Raw genomic sequence first — 26,591 nt, 5'->3', positions numbered from 1 at the left:
GGTGGGCGGGGCCAGCGCGACCGTTGGCGCTGTGGTGGTTGGGGGGGGGGGGGAGGGGCAGGGACCGGGGGTCGGCGGGGTTGGGGTCGGGGCTGGGATTGGGATCGGGATCGGGATCGGGATTGGGATTGGGATTGGGATCGGGGTTGGGGTTGGGGCTGAGGGCCCGGGGCAGCCCTACCAGCAGGGCGGCGGAGTTGACGGCCGGCAGCTTGTCGAAGGGCCGCAGCGCCTCCATCCCGCGCCGCCGTTCGAAAGAGGCCGCGCGGCTCCGCCCCCGCCGTGACGTCACGCGCCGGGGTGGGGGTGGGGCGTGGCTTTCGGTCCTGGGGGAGTGGCTTCGGGTGGGGGCGTGGCCTGGGCGGGCGCGCACGTGCGGCGGGCACGGGGCTGCGTCCCCCGCCCCGCATGGCCCTGGGGGGGGGCTGGGCGGCGGGGGGGGGGGGCCGGGCGGTGTTTGGGGGATGTTTTGGGGTCAAACTCGAAGATCTCCCTGGGTACGTGGTAAATAAACAGATAAATAGATAAATAAATGGATAAATGGATAAATAAATAGATAAATAGATAAATAAATAAATAAATAGATAAATAGATAAATAAAAAAAATAGGTAAATAAATAAGTAGATAAGTAAAGAAATAGGTAAATACATAAATAATTCGGTAAGTAAATAGATATATAACTAGACACAGCAGCTGCGCTGTTCCCCTGCCCATGCTCCCCAGCAGCTGAGGCCCCCCGGGGCAGCTGGAGCATCCCTGCCGCTGCCCGGTGCCACGGCAGCACCCCCGGTGCCCGCTCACCGGGACCAGCCCCCGGTACCCGCTGCCCTAAGGGCGGCCGCTGCCCCCCAGCCCGGCCGCCCCGGGGCTGCCTTTGGCGGCGGAGCGCTCCCTCCCCCTGCAGGGGAGGTTTTCGGGGGGGGTCCCCGTGCCCGCGCTGGGGGCAGCCCCCGGAGCCCCGGGGGGGCAGCGGCCGCCGTTATCCCCGCCCCCCGCCGCCTCCCGGAGCGGCGCCGCTCGGCACCGGCACCGGCAGCGGAGGCGGCGGATGCCGGGGGGAGCGGCCGCAGCCCGAGGAAGGAGGTAGGGGGGTGGCCGGGGCGGGGGGCGGCGGGCCGGGGGCTGTTTGGCCCCAAATTGCCCCCAAATTGCCCCCAGCAGGGCAGGGGGGGGGGTAAAGAGGGGCTGAGGTTGAGCGGCCCCGCAGGGGTTAAGGCGGCTGTGGTATCTGCAGCGATATCTGCTGCGGGAAGGTGACATCTTCCCCCGCGGGGCTCCTTCTTTTTGGCATTTGGGGTCAAACTCTGCCCATCCCCTCCCCGTGCCCCCACCCCGTCCCGCTTGGCCCTTATGGGGCGCGGGGCGGTGGGGCTGGGAGGATGGAGGGAGGATGGAGCGGGGGCTCCGTGGGGATGCTTCGCACTGCGGCGCTTTTTGGCTGACAGCTGCTTGAAAAGCAGGCGATGTGGGAAGGAAAGGAGCGTGCTGGCTTTTGTCCTGTCACCCGCTGCATCTCGGGGGGTCCAAGCCGGGGTTTTCTCCCCAGGCTGCTGCATTAAGGAGCCAAAACCCACCGAGGTCTCCGCTGTCGGGCAGGACAGACACACACCCAGCATCTGTGCCAATAAGTGGGAGGAAATCTAATTTATTTTTTTCCTCTGATGCCGACAGATTCTTGCTTATGTTAGCAAGAAGCGCGGCTCATTTCAGATCTAACCCCCCCCCAAAAAATAAATGCTATTGGGAGGGCAGGAATAAAAGTCGGCTTCGTTCTCGCGCTTCCTGCTGGCGGTCTTTGTGCAGGCAGGGACGGAGGCTCAGCTGCAGCAGGCACGCAGCAGGCAGACGCTGCTGGGCACGTTTCGATCAATTGATCGCTGTGGTGTAAACAGAAAAAAAAATAAAAAAATAAATTTAAAAAAAAAAAAGCCCAGCAAGCTCTGAATGAAATTAGTTACTGTGGCACCGAATTAACCAGTACCCATGCCGACGCAGAAATCTCAGTGAGGAGTCAGCTGGCAAGCAGTGCCCTGCTTCCTCCTCCCTGTGCCAGCAGGGATGCTGCAGGGAGTTTGGCTTCCTGAGCGGGGACTGTGGGGCAAAGCAACCCCAAAAGCACCAGGCACTGCTTGTGGTTGAGGTGTTTGCTGGCAGGGGGCTCCTGCTGTGGGAACGTGCTGGCGATGGTCAAATGGCTTGCGCAAGGTGGGGTTGGGACATGGGGGACACAGAAAAGGTCCCAAGGGAGCCAAAACAGGGTTCAGGTGCATGAGACTACAATGGGGCACAAATCAGGAGGTGAGGAGGGGTGTGGGGAGGCTGGGTGCTGTTCCCACTGCTCGTGGCAGAGCCTGGCGGAGCTGCTTTTTGGGTGCTACGCGAGCTTTCTCCTCTTTTCTGCAGCAGCCATGCCCCACTTCCTGGACTGGTTCGTGCCCGTGTACCTGATGATCTCCATCCTCATCCTGGTGGGCTTTGGGGCCTGCATTTACTACTTCGAGCCCGGACTGCAGGAAGCCCACAAGTGGCGGACGCAGAGGCCGATCATGGAGCGAGACCTGCGGAAGACGCTGATGATTCGGGACAACCTGGCCTTCGGGGTGCCCGAGGTCTGACGTGCTGTCCGTGAGGGGCACGCTCTCGGCACCGCCAGGAGAGCCCCTCGGGGTGGCAGAAGGCTGGAGGTGGGGGGATGACAGCCTGTCCCCCGTCCCCTAGGCTTGTGCAGGCCACCAGCTCGGGGCTTTCCACGTGCTCGTAGCCCGTCCTCCAGCCAAGGACTCCTGCTCCCTGCCCTGGACGGTGTCTCCTCGGGGAGGCTGACAAGCCATTCATGTGAAGGGTCCCACATTCATCACCTGAGCTGGGGCTGCCGGCTTCTTGACACGACCTCGAGTGGTCTCTGCAGGGCTACGGGAGCCTTTCTCTCCTGGTCCTGGACCAAAAGCTTTTATCCCTGCTGCAGGCACACCGCTTTTCTGCGTGGGTGTTGGAGACAGAGACTTCAGAGCTCAGCGCTCGCAGGCTGACGTTTCCAGGTGCTCTACATTGGCACTGAACCTCTGCTGAGGAGTTTCCTCCGAGCCCCACATCACACAGGGCCATTCTGTGGTTCTCCAGGAAGAGTCAAGGCCAGATTCGTCATATGAACTGCTGATCTGCCCAGCAGGACATGTTTCTGCGAGCTGGCTTCTTCAGTCCTCTACACTCATAGTCCTGAGGTGGCATGGGCACCAGGCCCGCTGCCACTGTCCCCTAGCTGTCACCCCAACGCCAGCTCTGAACCATTCTCCACCTGCTCGTGGCTGACAAGGGACACTGCACCGTCCAGGGACATGGGCCAGCGGTGCTGCCCCTCGTCCTGGACCCAACCCCTACGATGTGGGTCTTGCACAAAACCCCACGTTGGTGTCATTTGCACTTCCCCGGGACTGAACTTCCGCCAAAACCCTGCGCAGAGGTGTGATGCTGGGTCTTCGTGGGCATTCCCATCGCTCCTGCATGTCATGCTCCTGCCTTCCCCTCTCGCCTTCCTTCTTCTGTGGCCCCAAGGGAGAGGAGAAGGCACTGGGCTGATCAGTGATGTGCTGTTTGGTAATACTCCAGGGATGAGAGGCAATATTTGGCTCTAAGGGTTTTGGCTCAGGAGAGCATGAGTCAGGACATCCTGTAAATACCCAGGGTCTTTCTGGGCCATCTCATCCCCGCAGAATGCAGTAGCACCACTGTTATTTTCCGCACCAAACCCAGGCACACTGGTGGGAGTTTTCTGTCTCTGTTTCAAGCCAGAGAAGTTGAGTGTCCTTCTGTTCAGACGAAACCCAGGGACCTTGATGTGAGTACCCTAACCTGGGAGTCTCACTCAGCAGGAAAGTGGAGCGAGTGGGATTTCTCCTGCACCAAAATTGGCACTTGCCCTCTCGAGCAAAGGCTCAAAGTGCAGGTGCAGCCTCAGACAGGTCAATCCCACGTATTTTTGTGCCTTGGTGACTCAGGGCTGTGAAAGGGACTGCACTGCTTGGTTCCAGGTGCCACCCTTGGCTGCATTGCTCGCACTCCTGCCCTGCCACACAGCACAGCCACAGCCACCAGCACCTTGCCCTGACCGTGCCACAGCTCACAGCCAGGGCTGCAACACAACTGGGCCCCAGCTGGAAAAATAAGGTAGCAATAAAAACCTCTGCACTAGGGAAAGGGGCTCGGAGAGGCCGGGGAGGGACTAACCCATCCCTCTGCAACCCCCAAACCCACTTTGATCGCTGAGTCAAAAGAGAAGAGCGAAAGCCACCAGCCTGGTAAATACGAGAGGAGCTGTGGCTCCGGGTGGGAGGTGGGAGCTAGCAGCCCACGCGGTGAAAGGGCTCGGCCCCTCGGCACCTCTTCCCTCCTCCGTGGCACCTCTGTGTCAGCCCTGCCCGATTTCATCTCTGCTCTGCCCAGGACTCGCCGTAGAAACCGAGCAAAAAGCAGCAGCCAAACAGGATGAGGCTGCACTAGCAAGTGTTTATTTACCACCCCGGCTTACGTTTCACGCTGTTTGGCCCCGATGCGATCCGTGTTGAGCCAGGTATTTCCCACAGTCACTACGTTTTGCACTGTCAGTGGTGTCCCAGCCTTCCACAGTGGATAAAGGTGTGTGCAAACCATGCGTCCGCTGCTTGGTTTCCTTTCGGTTCGCCTGCGAGCTGCCTGCCTCCAGCCCAGGGCAGCCAGCAAGGAGCACGCTGTGCTTTGGCTTCTCAGGGCAGCTCTCCATCGGCAAGTCTCCCGTGCTGGGCACGCCGACGGGGTGTCTGGGAACAATTACGCCGAAGGCAAACTCTGGCTGAAAACTGAGACCGCGTCTCCTCTGTGAGACCTGTGCAGCTGTAGAGACCTCGAGGGAAGCGGTCTCAGACACTGAATTAAGCTGCATGAAGCACTGGAGAAGATACTTAGTGCTGGAAACAGCAGGCAGCATCAGGATGGTCTTTTTCTCCTTCTCTTTCTCTTTTTTTTCTGCGCGGTGCATAGAAATTGCACCGCCCGGGCCTCCTGCCCATGCAATTGATGAAACAGGGGCTGGCACCAGAGATTGTTAAACTGGAATCTGCCATTTAAAAACAAAAAAAGAGAGAGAGAGAGAGAAAGGGAAAACATTTCAAAGATTCAACTTTTTAATTGCCTTTTTTTTTTTGAGAGCCAGCCTTGCACCAGCAGGCCCACGAGCACTGAGGCGCTGCCACGCTGGACACGGGGCCGCGGCGTGGGGCTGCCCCCCAGCACAGCCTGCCCTCTCCCAGCCATGGGGCAGGCCTGGCGGGGGGCATGGGGCCAAGAATGCGCCGGGGCGGGGGTGAGAGCGGCCAGGGAGCCAGCGTGGGGGCACCTCGGGCCGGCCACAAGCGGCCCATTGTGGCGGCCGGAGGCGGGCACCGCTTGGGCTGCCCGGGAGGACGGCAGCCGCTCGGCGCAGAGGGCAGTGGCTCGGGGGGCACCCCGGCAGCCCCCAGCCCAGCGGCAGGCAAGGCCTGGCCCCTGCGGCCATGCTGGCCCTGCTCGGCCCGGCCTGATCCCTGCCCTCGCGCCTCTGCTCGCAGCCCGCCATGGAGGAGGACGTCACCCCAGGCCCTCGCCCCGCCGGCCCCAGCCGCATCCCGGGCCCCCCGCCGCGGCGGTACAGCCCCTGTGGGACCCCCACCCAGCGGAGCTGCCTCTGGGTCACCCTGCAGCACGGGGGGACCCCCTGGCAGCGGCTGCGGGGCCCGGCCCCCGTCACCCCCGTCCCCCCGCGCCCCCGGCACGCTCCGGGGTCTGGCGGGGCCGAGGCCGTCCCAGCGGAGAAGATGCCGGGCACCGGGGACCCACGCACCGGTGGGTCTGCGCTGCGGGGAGGGATGGGGGCACCCGGGGGCTCGGTGTGGGGCAGGATGGGGGGCACGGGGGCGTCCCCTCTTCTCCAATGGTGCTGAGGAAGAGTGGAGGAGCCGGGGGAGAGTGGCATCTGGAGGGGAAATGTGTCTGTCTGTCCAGCAAGGTCTCAGAGCTGGCAATGTACCAGCGAAAGTTTGGTGCCCCAGCATGGTGTGGCCATGGCACCCGGTGGGGACTGTTGGAGAAGGGAAGGGACATCTCGCTCCGGAGCAGCCAGCCCGGGCAGGAGGGCAGCCAGGTGACCCTCGGGGCTCCCCAAACACAGCTGGCAGCACCTCACCCCGCTCCCTGCACACGCGTGTGCACACGCACGCACGCACGCACACACCGCGGTACACGCGCAGGGCATGGCCGTGCCTCTGTACCCGGGGCCGGCAGCCAGCAGTCACGGTGCCAGGGGAGGAGAGGTTTCTCACGCCTCTGCAAGCAGAGCTGAAGGGCAAATCGGTCTTGACAAACCGTTCCCAAATTCCCTCTCTCCTGGAGACCTTGCCACCCCGCAACCCCCCAAAATACCCGTGGGGCTGAGTGGTTTCTCAGCCAGGAAGGGTTAAATATCCCCCCGTAAACAACGGCAGCATCCAGGGATGCTCTGCGGCCGCTGGGGAGCAGGGAGGCAGAGGGCAAGAAGAGCCAGTGTGGCACGGGGAGGGGGGGGCTGCACCTTGTGCCCCCGAGGGGGTCCCTGTGGGGTGCGGGGAGCCCACCCTTGGTGGCCCCCGGTTCCCAAAGCTGGGGCTGGATCCAGGGAGGGTGCGCGGGGGGAGATTTTGCAGCGATGTTTAATATTCAGGTCACATGACGGTGGCAGCAGGAGCAGCACCAGCATCCCCGCTCAGCTGAAATAGCCGCTGGAGAAGGAGGGGAAAAAAGGAGAGGGGGGGAGAGAAGAGGACAGGGAAGAAAGAGAGAGAGGTAAAAGCGGAGCTTCGTAGCCCACCGCGCTGCGCCAGCGTCAGGCTAGGAAAGTGGGGGGGAACCCACCCCCTTGGGAGAGCGCTCGCAGACAAAGGGAGCTTCATGTTCAAAGGTAGGATGCTCCGGGCTCGGCAGGGCTGGGCGATGCCGGAGGGACGCTCGGGCTTTTCGTGCACACAGCCTCCGCACGCCGCCGAGCTCCGGCTGCTGGGGCTGAATGGCTCTGAAGGGCAGAGGGGGAAATTGGTGCCGGCTTTGTGGGTTTTCTTCTTGTCTCTCGGTGCTGGCATTGCAGGAGAAGGAGCAGGGGTGGCGGTTGTGGTGCTGCTGCGGAGTAGCTGTCGCCAGGGGCTGCTCTGAAAGAAAGATATAATCCCAGCTGGTCCAGGGCTGGGGAAAGCCCACGAGCTGCTCTGCCACTGGCTTGTCCCTTGCCACTGACAGGCAGCCGCTGCCGGGGCGGTGGGGACGCCCTGCGCTGCTCCCTGGGCATCTGCGCAGGAGGCAGCGGGCGGGCAGGGGACAGGCAGCTCCGGAGGGATGGACACCCTGGTCCTGGGGTTCTCAGCATCCTCTGGCCTCGGGGTGCAGCCCAGGCCGGGCCAGCTGCCGAGGATACAGCCCCTTCGCCCCCAGCTCCTGCATCTCCAGAGGCTTCGGCACACGCTGCCCCGGGTGGAACCGCTGCGGCCCCGGCAGAGCCCAAGGAGGAATGGTGCTGCCAGCACGGCACGGCTGGGATAAGTTTCCCTGCTCAAAATGCCTGGTGATGCTCAGGCGGTGGAGTGGGACACGGGGCTGGGGCCACACGGGTGGCAGGGGCTGGATTAGGACTCACGGGTGGGTCGGTGCCCCCGGAGGGCCTTGTGCCGCACGGGAGGAGAGGCGCAGCGAGGCCGTGGATGTGTTACGGGGGGGCTGAGCAGCCTCGCCATGCTCTGGGAGATGGATTCGTGGTGCTGGCCGGCTGCTTCCAGCCCTCCCTCCCTCTTGCCACTCAGACAAAGGACGGAAGGCAGGGGGAGGGGATAAGACTGTATCTAGGTTATGGGGTCTGGCCTGCCCCAGGACACAGGGGATGGAAGTCTGAGCCCGCGGCCGACCCGCAGGGCTGCCTCCATCGCCAGCAAGCTGCTGCGGATGCCAGGGGCGGATGGATGTGGTGCAGCAGCACCGGCCTTCCCGGAGAGGTTTTGGGGTGGATTGGTGGATGCTGGAGGCCAGAGCCAGCTGGGACCCCTCCGGGCACCCGGTGCTGCTCCATCCCTGCCTGCCCGGCCCCAGGCACTGCGGCTCTCCTCTCCATGCAGCACCCGGGAGCAGAGGGATCACCAGCAGCCGCCCTCTTAAATCAGCTTCTCTCAGCCTGCAGAACAAAGCAGCAGGGAAACGGGTGGGAGCGCCAGCAGCGGATGCGAGTGGTTAACCTTGGTTAACCCCCTTTTCATTATCAGCTGCACCGAGCGCGGCGGGCTGTCAGGGGTTCATCGCGGGGAGCGGCCAGGGGGCTGCGGGGTGTGCCCAGGGTGCGTAATGCTGCCTCTTGACCATTCGGTCAGAGCTTTAATGAGGCTTCCGAGCAGTGCTAGCCTTACATCCCCTACAGAAGGAGACCTCTGGAGGTCTTTTTTCTTGCACTTGGGGTTTTTTATAGGTGCTCAGGCTGCTGGGACCTGACTCCAAAATACCTGCTTCGGCCACAGCAAGCTCCTGGCTCCAGCAGCGAAGCCTGCCAAGAAATGGCCAAGTGTTGCCATGTCCACAGCAGGGTTAGCAACATCTGGCAGCTCTGGGCAAATTGTTCCTCAGCACAGAGAGATCGAGGGATGGGTTATCAACCTTTTGGTGAGCCTAGAGGCTGGCTGCCAGCTCTGTCCTTCCGTCCCTGGTACAGGTGGCACGGAGCAGCTCAGGAGAGGACGAGTGGGGCCAGGCCCTCTGTGCTGCGCCAGAGCCATGGGCTTTCCTGGCTGGCAGCAGCTTTGAGAAAGCTGGAAAAAGACACGGGGAGCCTCGGGGGAGGCTGTGTCAGCAGGGGGGCGCAGGCCGGCTGTGACGGCTGTAGGAACGGATTGCAGCTGAGAAGCACTCGGCTGGGCGGGCTGCCTCCGCCGGCAGCGTGAGGAGCTCCCAGCTGCCAGCCCGGCTTGGCCAGCACTTCGTCTTCTGCCCTGGTCCCTGAGGGTGCTGCTCGCTGCTGCAGAAGAGGGTGGTGATGGCTGGGAGAGCCCCTGCTCCGTGGGGAAGGGCAGGAAGGCATCCTGCTGCAGGCCTCTCAGTGAGATGGAGGTGGCACGAAGGCCCGACCCTAAGGACGTTACCTCAGGGCTGTTCACAGGCTGTTCACCTTCCAAGCAGCAAAAAGCTTATATAAAATGTGTTTTTTCCCCTGTGTAGAGCAGCCCTTTGTGTCTGCACAGACGCTTTGTTATGGCAGCCAAGATCACCAGCCACCCCCACAGCTAACCCTGTCCAGGAACAAAATCTCCCTGCCCTCTACCCAGCCCCTGACCTGACCTGGCCAAGATTTTGGGACCCCAGACTGGTGCTGTCAGCGTCCCCAGCCCCGTGACCCCTGAGTTGTCTTCCTCCCCAGGAGGTGTCTGTCCCTCGCCAAATGGCAGTCGCCTGAGGGATCTGCTGAGAGGAGCGAAAAAGCACCACCAAAATAATGGAAAGGGGTAATTTAGTGTGAGGTACTTGAATGGGAGCGGCATACAGAATAAGAGGAGTGCTTAGCAAGCAAAAACACATGCTGTCTCTGTCCTGGAAAAATAAGCATCTAATGAGACAAAGAATGGGGAAGCCGAGTAATTAGAGTGGGAGAGGCTCCAGCTTGCAGCTGGGCCGTATGCGAAGGGTGCTTGGTTCCCGTCCCCTTCATCTTCCTTCCCAGAGCCAGCCCTCACACTCCCCGTCCCCAACAATTACGGCCTCTCCCCCATGCCCTGTCCTCTCCCCACCTCGGGTTCCTCCTGCGGTGGGTGGGAGCTGCTCACTAACGAGGCAAGAGCTGGAGATGAATGGCTGAAGCCCGCCCCGAGCTGTGTGCGCTGTCATCCAAAAAGGAGTTGGAACGGCTGGAAAGCCCGAAGGCACTTTCTCTCTGTCAGTTTGTTTTGCATGGAAGGAGCAAGGACAGGAGGGGGGAGAGAAAGGCACAGCTGATTAGCTTCTTGGTGGGCACGACACAACCCACCGGCCTGTGGGAAGGACAAAAGCACGGAGGTTGTTGCCATGCTTTCCATTTCCACCTTTGCCTTATTCTGTGGAGCTCAGCACAGAGTCATGCAGCCTCTCCCGGCAGGGGCCAAGCTTGCAAGCCCCCACATTAATTCCCAAACTCTGTTTCGATGCCAGAATTTGATAGATGACAATTTTTGAAAGTCTGTTCCATTACGAATTTTGTGCTGAAGTTGGAGGGGCAAGCCTCTAGTGATCCTGATGAGAACCGGGAGGCAAATCAAATCAAATCTAGGCCGAGAGGTACAAGAGTATGCAGGAAACTCGGGTGGATGTTCCTCCAAGAAGAGCCTTACTGCTAAAATCTTCCCATTCAATCCTGCTTGGCAGCCCTTGAAAAGGACACACAAAGCTGACCTCCACCCCCGAGACAGGGCGGCAGGGAGGTCCCTGTTATACCTGAGTGATGCTTTTCCAATCTCTCTCCCTGTGCAGGACCAGTGGAGAGCAAAACTGAAGCAGCCATGTCTGAGCTCGTCCCAGAGCCGCGACAGAAACCAGCCGTGCCGATGAAACCCATGGGCATTAACGCCAACTTGCTGGGCTACATCGGTATCGACACCATCATCGAGCAGATGCGCAAGAAGACCATGAAGACAGGTTTCGACTTCAACATCATGGTTGTAGGTAGGCAGAGATGGGTGCAGGTGCTGGGAGCCATGGCTGGGTGCTCTCCCGTGAGGCCAGAAAGGGAGGGCAGGAGGGAGCGGCCGGTGCTTGCTCTAGGGGAAAGGGCAGCTGGCACAAGGCAAGGAGATGCCTACAGCCCTTCCTCCTGCCTGCCTGGCTCCATCCCCTGGGCCTGCTGTCAGTGCATAAGCCACAAGCTTTGTCTTTGCAATCCTCAGGTCAGAGTGGGCTGGGAAAGTCGACGCTGGTGAACACCCTCTTCAAATCCCAGGTGAGCCGCAAATCTTCAGGCTGGAACCGGGAGGAGAAGATCCCCAAGACAGTGGAGATCAAAGCCATCGGGCACGGTAAGAGCCAGGCTGCTGGGGTGCAGGCCATGCTGATGCTTCAGCATGGTCCAGCAGAAGACCCCAGTACCCTATGCGAGCAGTACGTTGCTGTAAGGCAGCCCTTTCTCTGTGGGAAGCTGAAGGAGAAATGCCAGTTTTAGGTGACCTCAGACCCAGCCAAGGCTTTTCTTAACCAGGGATGCATGCCACTGATGCCATAGACAAAAGGAAGAGGTAGAAAAAGTGCTACAGATATTTCCCCTGCCAAGACTTTAGTCTGCATGTGTGGATTAACCTTGTGTTAAGTCATTCCCACCTGCAGACATTTACTGCTCTGTGTAAGGTAGCTTTTGTGCAGGGGGTACCAAAACTGGGAGTCAGGAGCTCATGTGGGGTCACAACTGCTGAGCCATGACACAGCCTGGCCTAGTCTTACTTGGTGGGCAAAGATAAGGGCAGAGAGCTCTTGTTCCACTGTAGGGCACAAAGACATGTTTCATGCTGGAGCAGGCTCCCAGGGAAGTTTATGATTGTTTGCAATTTCTTCCCCAGTTATTGAAGAAGGCGGTGTCAAAATGAAGCTGACAGTGATCGACACCCCAGGATTCGGAGACCAGATCAACAACGAGAACTGGTGAGCTGTACCCAGTTACAGGACCTTGCAACCCCAGTAAAGGGCTGCAGTCAAGTTGATACCTGGAGTGATGCTCACCTGCTTGGCCTGGAATGTGTCTGGGATTCTGTTGTGCTTGGGGGGGCAGTAATGGGGATGTGCAATTGTAAGCTTATGTGCATGATCCAAATCATTGTCAGGAAACTAGGCAAAAAAACATAATCCCCTTCCCAGGATGAGTTCCCCCAAATTCCACATATAGCTGAAAGTTAAACTGTTCTGCCCCAACTCAGCCAATCCATTTTTTTCCCAGATTTATCCCAAAGAGCAACCTTCAGCAGCCCCCCGCCACAGCACCAACAGGTCTTTCCTTCCTCCCTCCACTGATTTAACTGCTGAATTCCACTGTGGTGCACAAAAGCCCCTCATCACAGTCAGAGAAAGTCTTAAACATCTCTGCTGATGTTGAGGTGCTCGTGGTGGATATATTTTATGCCAGAGCTTGCTTTGCTGCAGTCAGAGCTGGGAACGCTGTAGGCAGGAACATGAGGAGATTTGTACCTGTCTTTTCATCTCTCTCTCCCACCTTAACAGCTGGGAGCCTATCGAGAAATACATCAACGAGCAATACGAAAAATTTCTGAAAGAGGAAGTGAATATCGCAAGGAAGAAGCGAATTCCAGACACACGAGTGCACTGCTGCCTCTACTTCATCTCCCCCACAGGCCACTCGTACGTACGAAGTCCCCTGTCCTTCCTCACCCCATCTGTGCCTCTGTGGCAGGCATACACCCTGCACCGCTCTGTCTCAGCCTCACAGCCTGCCCACAGAGCTTAATTTAGGGTGCTGCAGAGCTTAAAGGAGCCTGGGATAAGAAAGGCAGGAGAAACGCCACTGTGTTTTTTGGGAGGATGGATGGGAAGGAGGAGAAGCAATCACAGTGGCAGCAAGAGGGTTATGTGCAAGGGAGGTTTTGCTGATGCCCCAATGCTGGGAGAGTCACTAGGATGAAGGGCGAGGAGGGTAGAAGTGACACCTTCATGCTGTTCCTTCTTGGGCTGCAGCCTGCGGCCTCTGGACCTGGAGTTCATGAAGCACCTCAGCAAGGTAGTGAACATCATCCCAGTTATCGCCAAGGCTGACACCATGACCCTGGAGGAGAAGATCGAATTCAAACAGAGAGTGAGTATCTCTGCTCCTGCGTGGGGTCCCTCCCTGCCACGGCTGGGAGATGGGAGACACGAGCTGTATCCTTCCTGCTGGTTGCAGCACAGCCCCCAGGGACGCAGTCCCACAGAGTACAGCATGGGGACGGTGTGTAAGCCCTGCCACTGTCCCGAAAATACAGCTGCCCATGGCTCTGAGGGCACTTGTTCAGGGGGTATCCCTGTGACAGCCCATCATAAGCTCTGTCACGGGATCTGCAGAGCCAGACAAGTAAGCAGGGCTGGGGAAGGACGACTTGTCACTGCTGCCATGTGTCCTTGCTTTGCTGCACGCTTCCCTGGGGACAGCCCCTCCAGCCCTTCCCTGCAGGAAGGGTCTCCCAAACGCATCTACCTTCAGGCTTGTGGTACTTGTGCTCCAAAATGTCTCTCTGCCCAGGTGCGCAAAGAGCTCGAAGTAAACGGAATCGAGTTTTACCCCCAGAAAGAATTTGATGAGGACTTGGAGGATAAAACAGAGAACGACAAGATCAGGGTAGGATACGTTTTACTGTGGGAGGGGAAGGGGGGGATGAGGGCTGGTCAGATTTAATGAGTGTAAAACACGTGTCACTGAAAGGTTTTAGGTGCTTCATGGTCCCCACATGAAAGATGCAGTGGACATAAGGGATGGTCGTTCATCCTTCCTAGCTTCATTTGTCCCTGTCATTGTCACAGGGTGCTGTGAAGGCTGAGTGAGGAAGGCCTGCATCTCTCTTCCTCTTACTGAATGCTCTGTTTGGCCTCTGTTAAGGACCAAATGGGCCAGATGTGCAGTTGGTGTCCAGCCTCTGTCCCAAACAACCACCCCGTGAGCCCTCACATCCACTGACCAGACTCTACTTGAGAATCAGTCTGGTGCTCTGCCCTGCCAGCCCCTGTGGGAAGGCCTGTCCCATCCCTCCCACCTCAGAGAGTTAAAAACCATCTAATTTCCAGCCTGTGTTTGTTCATGGCCAAGCTGTACCTAAGACTATGTCCATGTTCTTGTCCCAATGTTGACTTGAACACTTCTGCCTAGTGGCCCCATGCACCACTCATTCGCAGAGAACAGGCTTATCCTCTGCTGGCCTTCTGGTCAGCTAAATGAGATAAACTTTGACTGAGCTTCCCATTCCTCAGCAGTCTGTGCGCCTAGTCGCTGTTTTCTGTGCCTGCTCCGGTTCAATTTGATTTTCTAACACTGGTGCAGGTACCCAATGCTTCCCTGTCTCTTCCGAGGTCTGAACTGGACCACATCCTCTCTAAACAATCGCATCATGCTGGTGACTCGTGGTCATCTTGTGACTGGCTGGCACATGGGGTCCTTCCCCTCCTTCAGTCTCTTTGCTTGTGCATAAGCTCAGAAGCCATAGCAGAAATTCTTGGTGCTATTCCCTAAATGCTGCTCTTTGTGCCGCAAACTTACATCCATCTCCCTCTGTACTGACAGCTCCTCCTGGCTTTGTGATGCTAGCGCATTTAGTTATCCCACTCACCATTTTTTGTGGCAAGGCTATTAATGGAAATAAGATGTCTTCGGTGGCAGTCCTCAAGAAATTCCAGGAGTTACTGCCTTGCAGCCTGGCACTTGCCCTTTCTACTCCCCTAGCTGTCACAGCCCCAGCAGAAATTCCCACCTCCCCCAGCTTAATTAATCATTTCCCATTTGGCAACGCATCACACACTCTGGGGAAGACCAGATGGGTTTTGCTGCTTCTCCAAACTGTTTGTTTGTGAGGAGGGCACCACGTTTCCTTCTGCACTTCAGCCTCATTATCCTAGGTTTGGTAGTCTCATAAGAAACAGGTTTCCTTTAAATCTTCATTCCTTTGGTAATTACAATCCCTTCCCAGGCCCAGGGACATCTACAAAGCAGATAAAACCATGAATATCTGCACAGCCTTACAGATAATAGGGTCTCCTGCACCCTGTGCTTTGCAGACAGGTGCTTTCTGTTTTCTGAGGGAGGTGGATGGGGAACAGTGATGGTGCTGCTCTCTGGAACAGGTTTGATAGGTTTCTCCACATGTCTCTCCCCAGCAGGAAAGCATGCCCTTCGCAGTAGTGGGCAGTGACAAGGAGTACCAAGTGAACGGAAAAAGAGTCCTGGGCAGGAAAACACCTTGGGGAATCATTGAAGGTAAGGAAAATCTTGTTTCTGGGAGATGAAAGTACCTCTGCAGGCCCCAGTAATAGACTATGGTCCTGATAAAATGTCCCATGATTACCTTCCTGTGCCTTTGTGTTTTTTTGAAAAGAGGAGAATTTTTGGATAGCTCTGCTGTCAGGTGTTTGCACAACTGACATCCTTTCGGAAGAACACAGGCTCAGCCCACCTGGAGCATGCCCCACGGCAGTGACCTTGCCATGCTCTGTAACCACAAAAGGGTTGCTGAAAATGGAAACATAACATTTGTTTGCTTTCTTTTCAGTGGAAAACCTCACTCACTGTGAATTTGCCCTCCTTCGAGATTTTGTCATCAGGTAAGGCCATGGTCATGCACAAGCTTGGTCTTGGTGAGAAGAGAATCTTCCTGAGACCCTCTTAGAGTGAAATCACCCCTATGGAAGGGAAGATAAAGCACATTTCAGGCAGTAAAAGCTTCTTTGGGGTAGGGTTGGGTTGAATTAAGGGGTAGTTGGGTAAGTTAAGGGGATGCTCTAGTGCCTCTCTTGACCACTGTGTCAAGTAGGTGCTAGTTTTCATGTATGATCCTGATGACTTAAGAAAAGCAGAGTAATAGCACTTCCCCCATACCCCATTAAGGATATTAGGTTTCAAAAGCTTCTAGTTGATGCTTACATAGGTCTGCACTGGAGTCTGTGATAAAGAGGCCACTACCCCATCCTAGACCATGTGTCTAGGCCATGTACCAGGCCGAGGGATGGGCTGGAACATATGACCTGGAAGTGAAAAGCTCCTTGTTTCATTCAGCTGTCATTGTATTGTCCTATTTCAACATGTTTCATGAAGCTGTCTCAGCACAAAAAATATCTGCCTCACATTCTGCAGAAGACCTGCAAAGATCCAGGGTCACCTCTGTTCCCTACCAACACCCTAAGGTTTTAAACAACACCAAAAAAAAAAAAAAAAAAAGAAAAGAAAAGAAGGGAAATGCACTAAAGCCAGAGTCCTGTGGCTCACTCCACCTGTAGGGGTGGTGATATTGAGACATTTCCCCAGGTACAGTGCTTTGACATCACCATACTGCCCTCTTTTTGTACCATGGTACCATCCACAGCAGAATTGCTTTCCTTGAGTCTTCCAGTAAAAGCATTCTGACAAGTCATGATCACAAAACATAAGACAGCCCAAGACCATGAGTTTTCCATGTACTATTGCCCACAGCAGTGTTCTGCAGGTTGCAGTCCCTGGTGGACCTGATACTGGTGCTTCCTTTTCTCACCACAGAGCTGAGTTAAGCTCTGTCTGCTCTCACACACCAGGCTGCCTGTCCCACAGGTCTGAGAGGGACAAGGCAAGCACAGCCAGGGATTTCAGCCCATATCCTGCATCCTGTGCTCATGCCCTCCTGAATTCTGATGCTTCAGCTCTCTGTTGCATTATGGCACCTGTACAGAAAGAGGGTACGTTCATTAACCAGACAGACTGCAGAAATCTTTCCTTTATCTCAGGGAATAAAATGAACATCAGAAAACTAACACTGACAGTGCTGATGTTGATTATCATATCCTCTTCCCAACCCCACCTTCATTTTGTCCTGGGCAGGACCCACCTTCAGGACCTGAAAGAAGTGACCCACAACATCCACTACGAGACCTACAGGGCCAAGCGGCTGAATGACAACGGAGGGCTTCCCCCCATGACCACTGAGACAGAGGAAAACCACGAAAGTAATCTGTGAATGACCCCTCTCCGCTGTCACATCATGTCTCTGGATACGAAAACCCACCCCTGTTACCCTTGGCTCTACCGTGGGCCTGTCTCTGAAGCATGTGGAGCATCCTCTGTGTGCGAGAGGGTTGTGTGCGTGTGAGTGTGTGTGCCTGCACCTAACTGTGTGCCGGAGGGGGACCAAAGGCATCTCCTCCGTCCTTCCCAGACTGTCCTCATTCTTGGTTTGTTTTTTTGCACAGCTGACTGTCCATCATCTTCCTTTCTCTTGTTTCTGTGTCTCAGCTGTGTGTCTTGTCTGGGGGAAATAGGAAGAGGGGAATGATTTATGGGGGTGAGAGGGCTTTGGAGGTGGGAGGTGTGGGGCATGCAGGGGTCCAGTTTTTTATCTCTTGGAGATATGGCAAGGAGAGACTCCAGGAGAGACGGTGGAGTTGGAGCATGCGGTATCTCCACATGATGGCTTTCTCCCAGGTCCTTGGCGAGTGGGAAGACAGCTGACTGCTCAGACAGGACGGTGGCCCAGCATTTTATCCCCCTTTCTTGCTGTGGCTTCCCAGAGGGAAATGGCAAGTTGGAAGTGGATAGATGGGAGAAGTGACAGACTGACATGTTTTGTGGTGCGGGGGAAGTGAGTGGGGGGAGAAGATGCAGAATTAGATTTTGGGCCGTAGCAGCTACCTGAAAAGCATCAAAGTACTTGGGGGAAAGAGCCGTATTTTCCAAAAGTAAAGAGTAAAAGAACATCAGGATGTCTCCCTTGGTCTCCACTGGTGGTAGGAACACAAGAAATACTTTCTCCTCACATCTGTGCTGGCTACTCTAGCAGTCTCAGCCCGGTGCTACTCCCCAGCCCTCCTACTCTTCTCCTGGCTTCCCTGTCCTCCTTTATTTTTGTCCTCATTCCCTTTTAACTCTCCATACCCCTTTACCCCTTCCTTTCATTCCCTTTCTTTTTTCTTTCTCTCTCTCTTTCTTTTTTCATTCTCTCTTTCTCTTTCTCTTTCTTTCTCCTTCCTTCCTTCCTTCCTTCCTTCCTTCCTTCCTTCCTTCCTTCCTTCCTTCCTTCCTTCCTTCCTTCCTTCCTTCCTTCCTTCCTTCCTTCCTTCCTTCCTTCCTTCCTTCCTTCCTTCCTTCTTTCCTTCCTCCCTCCCTCCCTCCCTCCCTCCCTCCCTTCCTCCCTTCCCACTTTCTCTGCTCTCTCCCCTTTCTATCTCTCCTTCATTTCCTCACAAACCTTCCTCTTCCCCAGGCCCTTTCCTTCCTCTCCATCTCCCCCAGCTCTCACACCTCCTCCTTATCAATGCACTGTCATTGTGTCATGTTGGTGCTGCTTTACCCTCCCTTGGAGGAGGCAGGGAGGGAAGGCAGAGACCCAGGAGCAGAGGCACGGCTTTCCTGAAGGCTAAATGCTCACGCCTGCCGGTGGCCAGCTCTTCTCTGCATGTCCCCAGCCAAGCCGAGGGCACCAGGGCTGCCTGGGCAGAAGGGAGGAGCAGGGGACATCTGAGTGTGGCAGTCTTTGCCTGTCACCTGGCCGATGTCACACAGCTGGCAGGGGCTGTCCCCTCCAGAAGAACAGCTGGTGGCGTTGGCAATGCACGTGCAGAAGGTCTTGGTGTGGGGTGGCAGAGCTGTGGGTCGGGATGGGGGAATGGAGAGGCTGGTGCGGGGGGAAGGGGTCCCTGTCAGGGGACAGCAGGGGTTACTCAGGCAAAGCCTGAGGTTTGCGGGTGGAGCTGTTTGGGGCTAGGACTGGGACGAGGGTGCTCCAAGCCTCAGCAGAACCACCTAAGAGCTTGTGTCCACCTTGTGACTTTCTCTGGTGCTCTTCCATCTCGCTCCCACCCATCCGCACAGATCAGCCATTCTCAGCACCGCCAGGACATGCAGGCCCTCCCAGCCCTTCTCACTCCCCTCACCACCCATGTTCATGGCTCCCAGTGCTCCATACAACCTCACACCCACCACCCCATCCACACCAGCCCTCCAAGGCCCTGCTGGGATCGAAGCCTCCTCAGGGCTGCCCACCACCACCACACGGGCCTTGCAGAAGCCCCCCGGTCACGCTGCCAGCCGTCCTGCCAGCCCCATCGCCCAGCGTGGCGCAGGAGCCTCCTCCCAGCTCGTCCCACCAGGAGGCCACACCAGGAACATCTCCTCAGCCTCGCCAGCCTCCATGTGACGCGTTAAACCCAGTGCAACGGGAAAGCCCCCGCCCGGACACCCCGCCACGCTCCATGGGGTGGAGGTGCTCGTTCACACAGGCCCTCGGTGGCCGTGCCGCTGCCTCATGGGGACCGTGCCACCACCGGGCTGTGTCACCCTGCCTGTGGCAGGCACTGCCGGTGCTATGTGCCATCGGTATGGCCACCTCGGTGACGCTGGGCGCAGCCGGGGCCGTGGCATGGAGCTGGCACCGCTGGTACGTGTTTCCCTCGCTCGTACCTTGAGCTGCAGGGACAAGGCGGTGTGGCTCGCCCCATGTGTTTGGGATTTTTGGGGTGCGCTTGTGACCAGGGGGGGTTTAATCTCTGCTCTGTAATTCTGCGGTGGGCTGTTTATAAAGGATGCATAAACGGGTGACCCCAACCCTTCAAATGAATGCTCCTGGCGTGTGATGGTGCTGTGCTGGGGGGGCAAGAAGGGGCAGGGGCCCCGTTATGCCCTTGGGGATGGGGGTTGTCCATAAAAAAAAGGAAAAATGAAAAAAAAAAAGGAAAAAGAAAAAAAGAAGGAAAAAAATAAAAAAAAGAGAGAAAAATAAAAAAAAAGAAAAAAAAAGAAAAAAGAGGAAAAAAAAGAAAAAAAAAGAGGAAAAAAGGGAAAAAAAGGAAAAAAAAGGAAAAAATAAAAAAGGAAAAAAAAGGAAAAAAGGAAAACAGAAAAAAAATAAAAAGGAATAAAAAAGAAAAATAAAAAAGGAAAAAAATAAAAAATGAAAAAAGAAAAAAGGGAAAAAGGAAAAAAAAGGAAAAAATAAAAAAGGAAAAAAAAGAAAAAAGGAAAAAAAAATGAAAAAAATAAAAAAGGAAAAAAAATTTAAAAAAAGAAGAAAAAGGAAAAAATAAAAAATAAAAAAAAAAAAGAAGAAAGGAAAAAATAAAAGAAAAAGGAAAAAGGAAAAAATAAAAGGAAGCCAAAGCCCCGGCCCCGCCCCGCTCCCCGTCCCGCTGTGACGTCCCGCGCGGCGGGCGGGGCCGTGACGTCACGGGGCGGAGGCGGCGGGGCAAGATGGCGCTGAACAGGAACCACTCCAAGGAGGGCGGCGTCGTCGTGCCCGGCGGGGAGAGGTGCGGGGACGGCGGGCACCGGGGGCACCGGGGGGACCGGGGGGAGGTCCCGGGGCTCGGGGGCGCGGCCGGGCGGGGCCCTGCTGCTCTGCGCCGCGGGCAGGCGCCGGGTGAGCGTCCCAGCGGGCGCCCTTCGTCAGGGCCTGCGCCCCTCGCTAGAGCCGGGCCCGGTGTCGGGTCCCCCCCCGGTGTGCCGGTTTTCCGGGTGCGCCCCCGCTGCCGCGGCTGCTCGGCCCCGATGGCCGCGCCTCGTGAAACCGCGGGGCTCCTGGGTGTCGCCCCGTGCCCTGGCCCTGCTAATTGCAGCGTCCTGCCCTGCTCGGGTGCCTGGGGCAGGCCCATGGCGCAGTCACTTCAGATCCGGCCTCTTCTGGCTTGTGTTGAGTCACGTTTGTTGTTTTTTTTCTTCTTTACACTCCCGAACCAAAAAATACTTCCAATATTCCTGCTGTCAAACACACTGCAAGCTTGTCACACCCAAGGCTGTTCCGTTTATTCTGGAACTTTTCTTAGCAGGTGGCAGGTTGAGGGTCCATGCCTTGATCTCAAGCCCGTGGTTTCAGGCAGCTCACCCCTTTCTGTGCCCTGATCTCTGGGCTCAGGCTCGTGCCAAGCAGAGGGAGCAGCTCCTTCAGCCTGATGGTTTTGGATGCGGTTTCTCTTCCCATCTTTTAAAGTTTCTCTTTGTGGAGGAGGACAGGGGTTGTCAACAGTAAGAGAAGGAATTCTTCCGCTCTGGGTAAATCATCCCTGTGTGTCCAAAGGAAAACCGGAGGGCTTGCTTTAGGATCCAGTATTTTGGGATAACATTCAGGGACTGCGTGATAGGAGCTGCCAGTGAGGCTGTCTCTCCAACTGGTCCGATTTCCTCCTGCAGTGTGCTCAAGCAGTGCAAAGATGTGGAGCTCTCCTTCAGTGATGTGACGGGCAAGCCTGAAGCCTTCAAAGGCACCAAGAAGGGGATGCTGTATCTCACCCCTTACAGGGTAAGTCTGATTTGAACAGGGCTCCCATGTTCTCCAGGGAGCTTGTAGACAAGAAATGTAGCTGGTAACAGGAGTGATTTGTGTTATGAGGGGAACCACGGGGGATGCTAGGCAGGAGGAAGGCTAGTGGAAACAGGACAGTGCTTGCCTGTGTCACGGTCCTGGATGTGTCCAAAGGAATGTACACACCTGGAAATCACTATGTGGAGAATATGTTCAGGAGGCATTACTCTCTTTGAAAACTGTCATAGCTGATCCTTAAAACATGGAAAAATAGAACTGTAAATGCCTGTGTATGTCTTAAGCAGTATGCTATTTTGGAACATGCATTCTTCAGGTGAGTTAGTCATGCTGTCAGATCTGTTTGGGATTCCATCTCACGAAGGCTGTGAAACAACACAACACATACTGATAATAGGGGGTAAATTATCCTCTTTTTGGATGCTACCACAACCAGAACTCCACAACCACATTATATCTGATTAACTAACTCAGAAGTGTTCCTTCCTGTCTTGCAGATGATCTTTGTGTCAAAGGGCAAGGATCCTATGCTGTCCTTCATGATGCCATTTTATTTGGTGAAGGAGTGCTCTGTTGAGCAGCCTGTTTTCTCTGCCAATTACATCAAAGGACAGATCCACGCTGAGCCAGGAGGTACGTGCCTGTGCTCTGCAGACTGAAATCTTCCTGAGTGTCACAAGTCTTTTTCTCTTCTGCTGACCACTGAATTGTGCTCACGTGCACAGGGACAGGTGGACAGTGTAGCTACGGCAGCGTAGTTTTCTTGTCCAGGCTAAGGTAACCCAGGTCTGCTGAACTTTTGGTGTTACTGTCTGCCCCCAAAGCTGGTAACTGACTTTTGCAGGATGGCTTTTATTTAATCCTGTAGCTTTCGTCTTGCTCTGCGTATCATGTTTATTTGGTTTCTGCTCGTGCTTGTTTTCCCGTCCTTGACCTGGAAGTCTGGGCAAGAGACCAAGTTGCCAGCCACTGATGTTGATAGAATTAGCAGCCACTTTTTTGCTAATTGTTTTCGCTAAACTGTTCTGCTGTCTTGACAGGTACTGAGGAGGTTAATAGTCTCTTTCAATTCTAATTCTCTCTCCTAGGTGGCTGGGAAGGACAGGGGACATTTAAATTGACTTTCAACAGCGGAGGAGCCATTGAATTTGGACAGCTGATGTTCAAAGCTGCCTCTAGTGGTAAGGGATCTTCAGGCTGCAGTTCCCCCACAGTTGGCTGAGCTGGTTAAAGAACGGTGCTCTTTGAAGTTTGTGGGTTGGGGGGCACCCTATACATCTTCCATAACAATATATTTTTTGTTTTCCAGGAAACCTTTTGTTTTTCCTTCCAATCCTTTTTCTTTATTTCATCTTAATGCTTTTCTAAGTGATATTCTGGAATCTGTGCTTCTGGGGTGGCATATGTTTTTCTATGGCACTTAGGGGAAAAAAAATTGAAATACGTAGTGGAGAAAGATTGATCCATGTACCTAGTGTCAACTCAGTTCTCTAATCACGGAGTGAAATGGGGCAAATTTACATCTCCACATTTGGAGAAGGGTAAAATACATTTTTAAATAATAATATTAATTTCTATTTAAAGCTTTTAAAAGGAAAATGTACATTCTGTTCTGATATGAAATATATATTAAAAAAAACAACACACTTTACTGACCCTGATTTAGAACAGCCCTTTCTTCCAGCTGTGAGAGCTCTGTGCGTGAGCTGTTGGCTGATAGCTGGTGTTTTTGCAGCTGGTTTCCTTTAGCTCCCTGTGAGCTTGCAGTGAGGAGACCGCATCTAAATGCTTTCCAAACCCAGTACTGCGCCAGGACCGTGCACTCAGCATCCATAAAACGTAGATGACAGGAAATGGGGCTGCATGAACAGGACCTTTTCCTCTTTATTCTATGCATTCAGTTATAACAAAGGGACATCTGGCTCACTAAATGTCTGCCCCGTAGCTTCCAGCGGAGTTCCTCTCCAGACCCCTGGCTATGGATACACGCCTGTGCCCGGGGGGTACGCACCCGCCCCGCCTGCTCCAGGGGGCTACGCTCCTGCTCCGGGTGGCTACGCGCCTGCACCAGGGGGCTACGCGCCTGCACCAGGGGGTTACACACCTGCTCCAGGGGGCTACGCTCCTCCTCCAGCCCCAAATGGCCCGTACCCTTATGCACCACCTCCGGCGAATGCCTACGGACCTGCGCCGCAGCCCATGGGGTATCCGTACGCCCAGACTCCAGGTACGGAAGCCGCGTGATGAGGAGCGGCGGGCGCTCTGCTGCTAGCTGTAGGGAAGTGTTGCTGCAGCGGTGAGGGTTGCTGTAGCTTTGTCTCCGTCGAGGATTCTTGTCCTTATAAAAATCTGTCGTGTGTTCTGGATCACAGCCGTGTGTCTCTGCTTGCTGCTGGGCCTGGGAGCTTGCTCTCTGCCTCTACCCTTGCCCCAGTCTACAGCACCCATCTGGTGTCCTCTCTTTGCAGGTATTTACCCACCACTCCCCAACATGAACCCCCCGTACGTGGCACCTCCTCCCCCCTACTCCGGGCCATCTCCTGCAGGACCCTCAGCCCCACCTCCTCCCGCAGCCTGGGCGGCCCCGGGGATGCCAGGTAAATAGGGTGGGGTGCAGCAGGGTGCTCGGGGGTTTGGGCTCTGGGAGGCACTGGGGGCATGGCTGGCATGGGGAAGCTGTTGCTGCAGGAGCTCGAAGTCCTCTTGATCTGTTATTTGAGATAACGGGGGCTGGCAAGGCACTCAGTTCCGCACTGTGCATCTCGTGGTCAGCACCAGCCAGTTTGCAGCCTTCCTGAATTGCTCTGAATTCAGTCAGCTTGCTGTGGTTGCTGCTGGCTCTTGGGGTGTTTGTCCACTCCTCAGATGAGCTGCAGCTGGGCGAGAGGGCTGGGGGGGCTGCATAAGGCAGGTGATATGGGCATGTCCTAAGCTTGCTCCTTTTCTTTCCTTCCTAGGCAACAGTAAGGCCATGGAAGCTGCTTCCAGTGCGTACTACAACCCTGCCAACCCACACAGTGTCTACATGCCCATGGTAAGCGCTGTGCCTGTGTGTGCCCGCTCCCTCTTCTGTCACTGATACAGCCAGGAGTTTGCTTTCCTAGTAAAGCCTGGAGTGCCTTCCTTTTGAAAATGCACAGAAAGCGTGCACCCTCCTGGGAGGAGGCGTGGATGATAGCGCCAGTCCTTGATCAAGAAAGAAAGAGGAGGGCTTTAAGATTAATCCAGCCGAATCTCAGTATTCATCTCACTCTTAAACATACAAAAGACTTGCACGTGCCCAGAGAATACAGAGCGCCCTGCTTCTGTACTGGGTGAGAGTGAGGGGAGAGAAAGATGAGTGGGTCACTTAAGGATGCGAGTATTTGGGTTTTATTACATGTTTTTCCCTGGGCTGTCACGGTGCAGGCAGTGGCAGCCGGTAGGTGGGCTGTAGCCTGCGTGTGGTGGGTGACAGCTGGTCTGCCTGTGCCCTCGGCTGCATAAATACGAGCTCTTCATAAAGCAAAGCAGGGGTGTTGACTCTGCTGTACCTCCTTCCAGGATCAGCCACCTCCTTACGCGCCTCCTGAGGACAAGAAGAACAACTAACACAGGGCACTGCAGCCGGCCTCCCACGCTCTCTCTCCCTGCAGACAACTTGGCTGTTCCTACCCATCGGTTAGCGCGTCTCTAGGTCTCTTTGTGTATATACAGTGTAAGTAGTGCTGGGCAGCTGGGCGCCTGCCCTCCTAAACATTAAGTCGGTGGCAATACAAGGCAGAACGACAGCACTTTCCTGCTTCTTTGCTTTATCTCACGGGGTTGAAGCACTAACCTTTTGCTCTGCCTTTGGCGTGAGGAGAGAGATGGACTTTTAAAACCAGTAGACCACATCACTGAGAGTAAAATATGAAGGCTCTGGCATTTTGGAGTAAAACTACATGGAATGCCAAACTTTTAACTTCTTCTGAAGCACCACCAAAGAAGAAAAGTGTAGAAAGCCATGAAGTTTCTCACATAGACTCTTGGGTAGCCCAGAAAGGTGTTAACTTTCCTTATACCGTGGCACAGCTCAGCGTGAGATGGGACTCTGGAAATCCTGTGTCATGCTGGGAGCACTTTTTGTGTCCTGGACTAACAGTCACGGGGTGATCCTGAGACCATCCCGATCCTGAAACACGTCCTGAGAGACACTGAAGCATTTGGTGTAAGAGGATGGGCCCCAGTGTGGTGAGGCCAAACCCATCAGCTCAGCACAAGCTCTGGGATGGAACATCCTAATGCACTGCTGATAGCAAGAGGAGTTTCTGGGCACAGACACAGCTGCTTTGGAAGCAGCAGATCCTCTGCTAGCTTTTCACCATCTCCTTTCCCGTTTAACCTAAATCCTTACAAAATAGGGCAGTAAGTGGAGGTGAGGCGCTGCACTCACTGCTGTCTGTGGAGAGCCAGCACTGCCTGATGTCACCTCCTCAGGTGTGAGACACTTCTTTGTACTGACTGATCGCTGAAGACACAGTGTGTTTGCTGGCAGGTCTGTGATACGCAGCGAAGCCAGGCTGCACGTAGTCAGTTTTCAGATGCTGATGGCAGAGGAGCTGTGAGAAGTGTAACTGGAAACACAGAGACTCCATAAAATCAGCCTGCTTTTTAGACGTTGAAGAGAAAAGCAAACAAAGGTGTGCCGCAGAGCAGCGGGCCGAGATCGGCAGGCGTGCAAATCCTTCTGCAGTCTTCCTTCTGTTCGCTCTCCCAGAAGCAGGTCCCATATCTCCGCAGCGATCCCGTGTCACAGAGCTTTCTTCACGCCTCATGGAGCCGAGCTGAGCAGGAGGCTGCTTGCCTCGGAGCCAAATCTGTTACGTTAGGAAGACAACCTGGCACTGGCCTTGTCAGGAGACAGGTCCTGCAGCCCTGGCTCCCTCTGCTGAGCAAGCCTGTGCCACCCAGCTGGGGAGAAGCGAGCGGCCTTTGTCTCTTCCTCGGGCTGTTACAGCCAAGACAGGCGTGCCCGCATCCACACAGCATCAAGGGCAGTGCTGCAGGACTGGAACCTGGTTGCTCAGGGGTGCGGTGCCCGCTCCGCTGGGAACTGCGGCCTCTGGTGTGGTGTTACTGACGCTCGGCTCTTGCAGGGGATGTGGCTGCTCTGTCACAACCTTTCCTCCTTCCGTAGGGCACAGTGCCATTAAACCTGCTCCAACGGGAACCTCTCTAGTCTGGTGGAGACCCTCGTGATCTTTACGTATGGGGTGACTGTACTTCTTTCCTGCAGCCTTCCTACCTTCACAGTGAAGGGGAAGGGTTGTTTTCCCTCTTTACCTGGGTGCCAGGGCTCTCCTATGAGTCAGGCTTGTGTGACTTCTCTGTTCCTAAAGCAGCCCTGCATGGGGGGAAGTAAATTTCCTTATCTAACAACAGCTTTAGAGATGTTCTAATGACTCTGTATTTAAAAGAAAACAAAAAAAAAGTTTGTAACTTTTGAATTGCACTTTAATACAGAAGTGTTGATACCTTGAGCTGCCTGCTCAGTGGTGTGTGTGTTGTGTTGACCTTCATCGTGCCTGCCTGTTGCACAGAGGCCTGGAACAAAACCACAGCTGCTGTTCTCACGTGGG

At 55.4% G+C, this 26,591-nt stretch overlaps 4 protein-coding genes across 5 annotated transcripts in view; 3 read left to right on the top strand and 1 right to left on the bottom strand.

Annotated features, from left to right (window-relative positions):
• CENPM (centromere protein M) overlaps positions 1–269 on the bottom strand; it is a 5,100-nt gene extending 4,831 nt beyond the window's left edge. Inside the window, exon 1 of the mRNA XM_082751554.1 lies at positions 182–269. Coding sequence (XP_082607680.1) covers positions 182–238 — 57 coding nt within the window. The 5' untranslated portion in view covers positions 239–269. The remainder of the gene's footprint in view (positions 1–181) is intronic.
• Positions 270–2,409: 2,140 nt separating this feature from the next.
• SMIM45 (small integral membrane protein 45) lies at positions 2,410–2,616 on the top strand (the record flags this gene model as incomplete). The annotated part of the gene is made up of 1 exon (XM_082758814.1): positions 2,410–2,616. The coding sequence occupies one exon, from the start codon at positions 2,410–2,412 to the stop codon at positions 2,614–2,616; it is 207 nt and encodes a 68-aa protein (XP_082614940.1).
• Positions 2,617–10,539: 7,923 nt separating this feature from the next.
• Positions 10,540–16,769, top strand: SEPTIN3 (septin 3; the record flags this gene model as incomplete). 2 transcript variants are annotated; one of them, XM_082776081.1, is made up of 9 exons in its annotated part: positions 10,540–10,702; positions 10,924–11,052; positions 11,587–11,668; positions 12,242–12,379; positions 12,713–12,830; positions 13,254–13,349; positions 14,876–14,975; positions 15,268–15,319; positions 16,566–16,769. In XM_082776081.1, the coding sequence occupies 9 exons, from the start codon at positions 10,540–10,542 to the stop codon at positions 16,699–16,701; spliced, it is 1,014 nt and encodes a 337-aa protein (XP_082632207.1). In that variant the 3' UTR covers positions 16,702–16,769. The 2 variants fall into 2 exon arrangements, with proteins under 2 accessions (XP_082632207.1, XP_082632208.1); XM_082776082.1 differs by lacking the exon at positions 10,924–11,052.
• Positions 16,770–19,908: 3,139 nt separating this feature from the next.
• WBP2NL (WBP2 N-terminal like) lies at positions 19,909–26,492 on the top strand. The gene is made up of 8 exons (XM_082780766.1): positions 19,909–19,984; positions 20,862–20,970; positions 21,489–21,624; positions 22,080–22,172; positions 22,937–23,218; positions 23,460–23,588; positions 23,949–24,025; positions 24,535–26,492. The coding sequence occupies exons 1-8, from the start codon at positions 19,926–19,928 to the stop codon at positions 24,580–24,582; spliced, it is 933 nt and encodes a 310-aa protein (XP_082636892.1). The 5' UTR covers positions 19,909–19,925; the 3' UTR covers positions 24,583–26,492.
• Positions 26,493–26,591: the final 99 nt, after the last annotated feature.

The sequence above is a fragment of the Aythya marila genome (assembly GCF_965140915.1).
Source record: "Aythya marila genome assembly, chromosome: 1".
Classification (NCBI taxonomy): Eukaryota; Metazoa; Chordata; class Aves; order Anseriformes; family Anatidae; genus Aythya; species Aythya marila.
The sequence above is the reverse complement of the archived record's forward strand: the minus strand, read 5'-3'. Positions and strand labels throughout refer to the sequence as shown.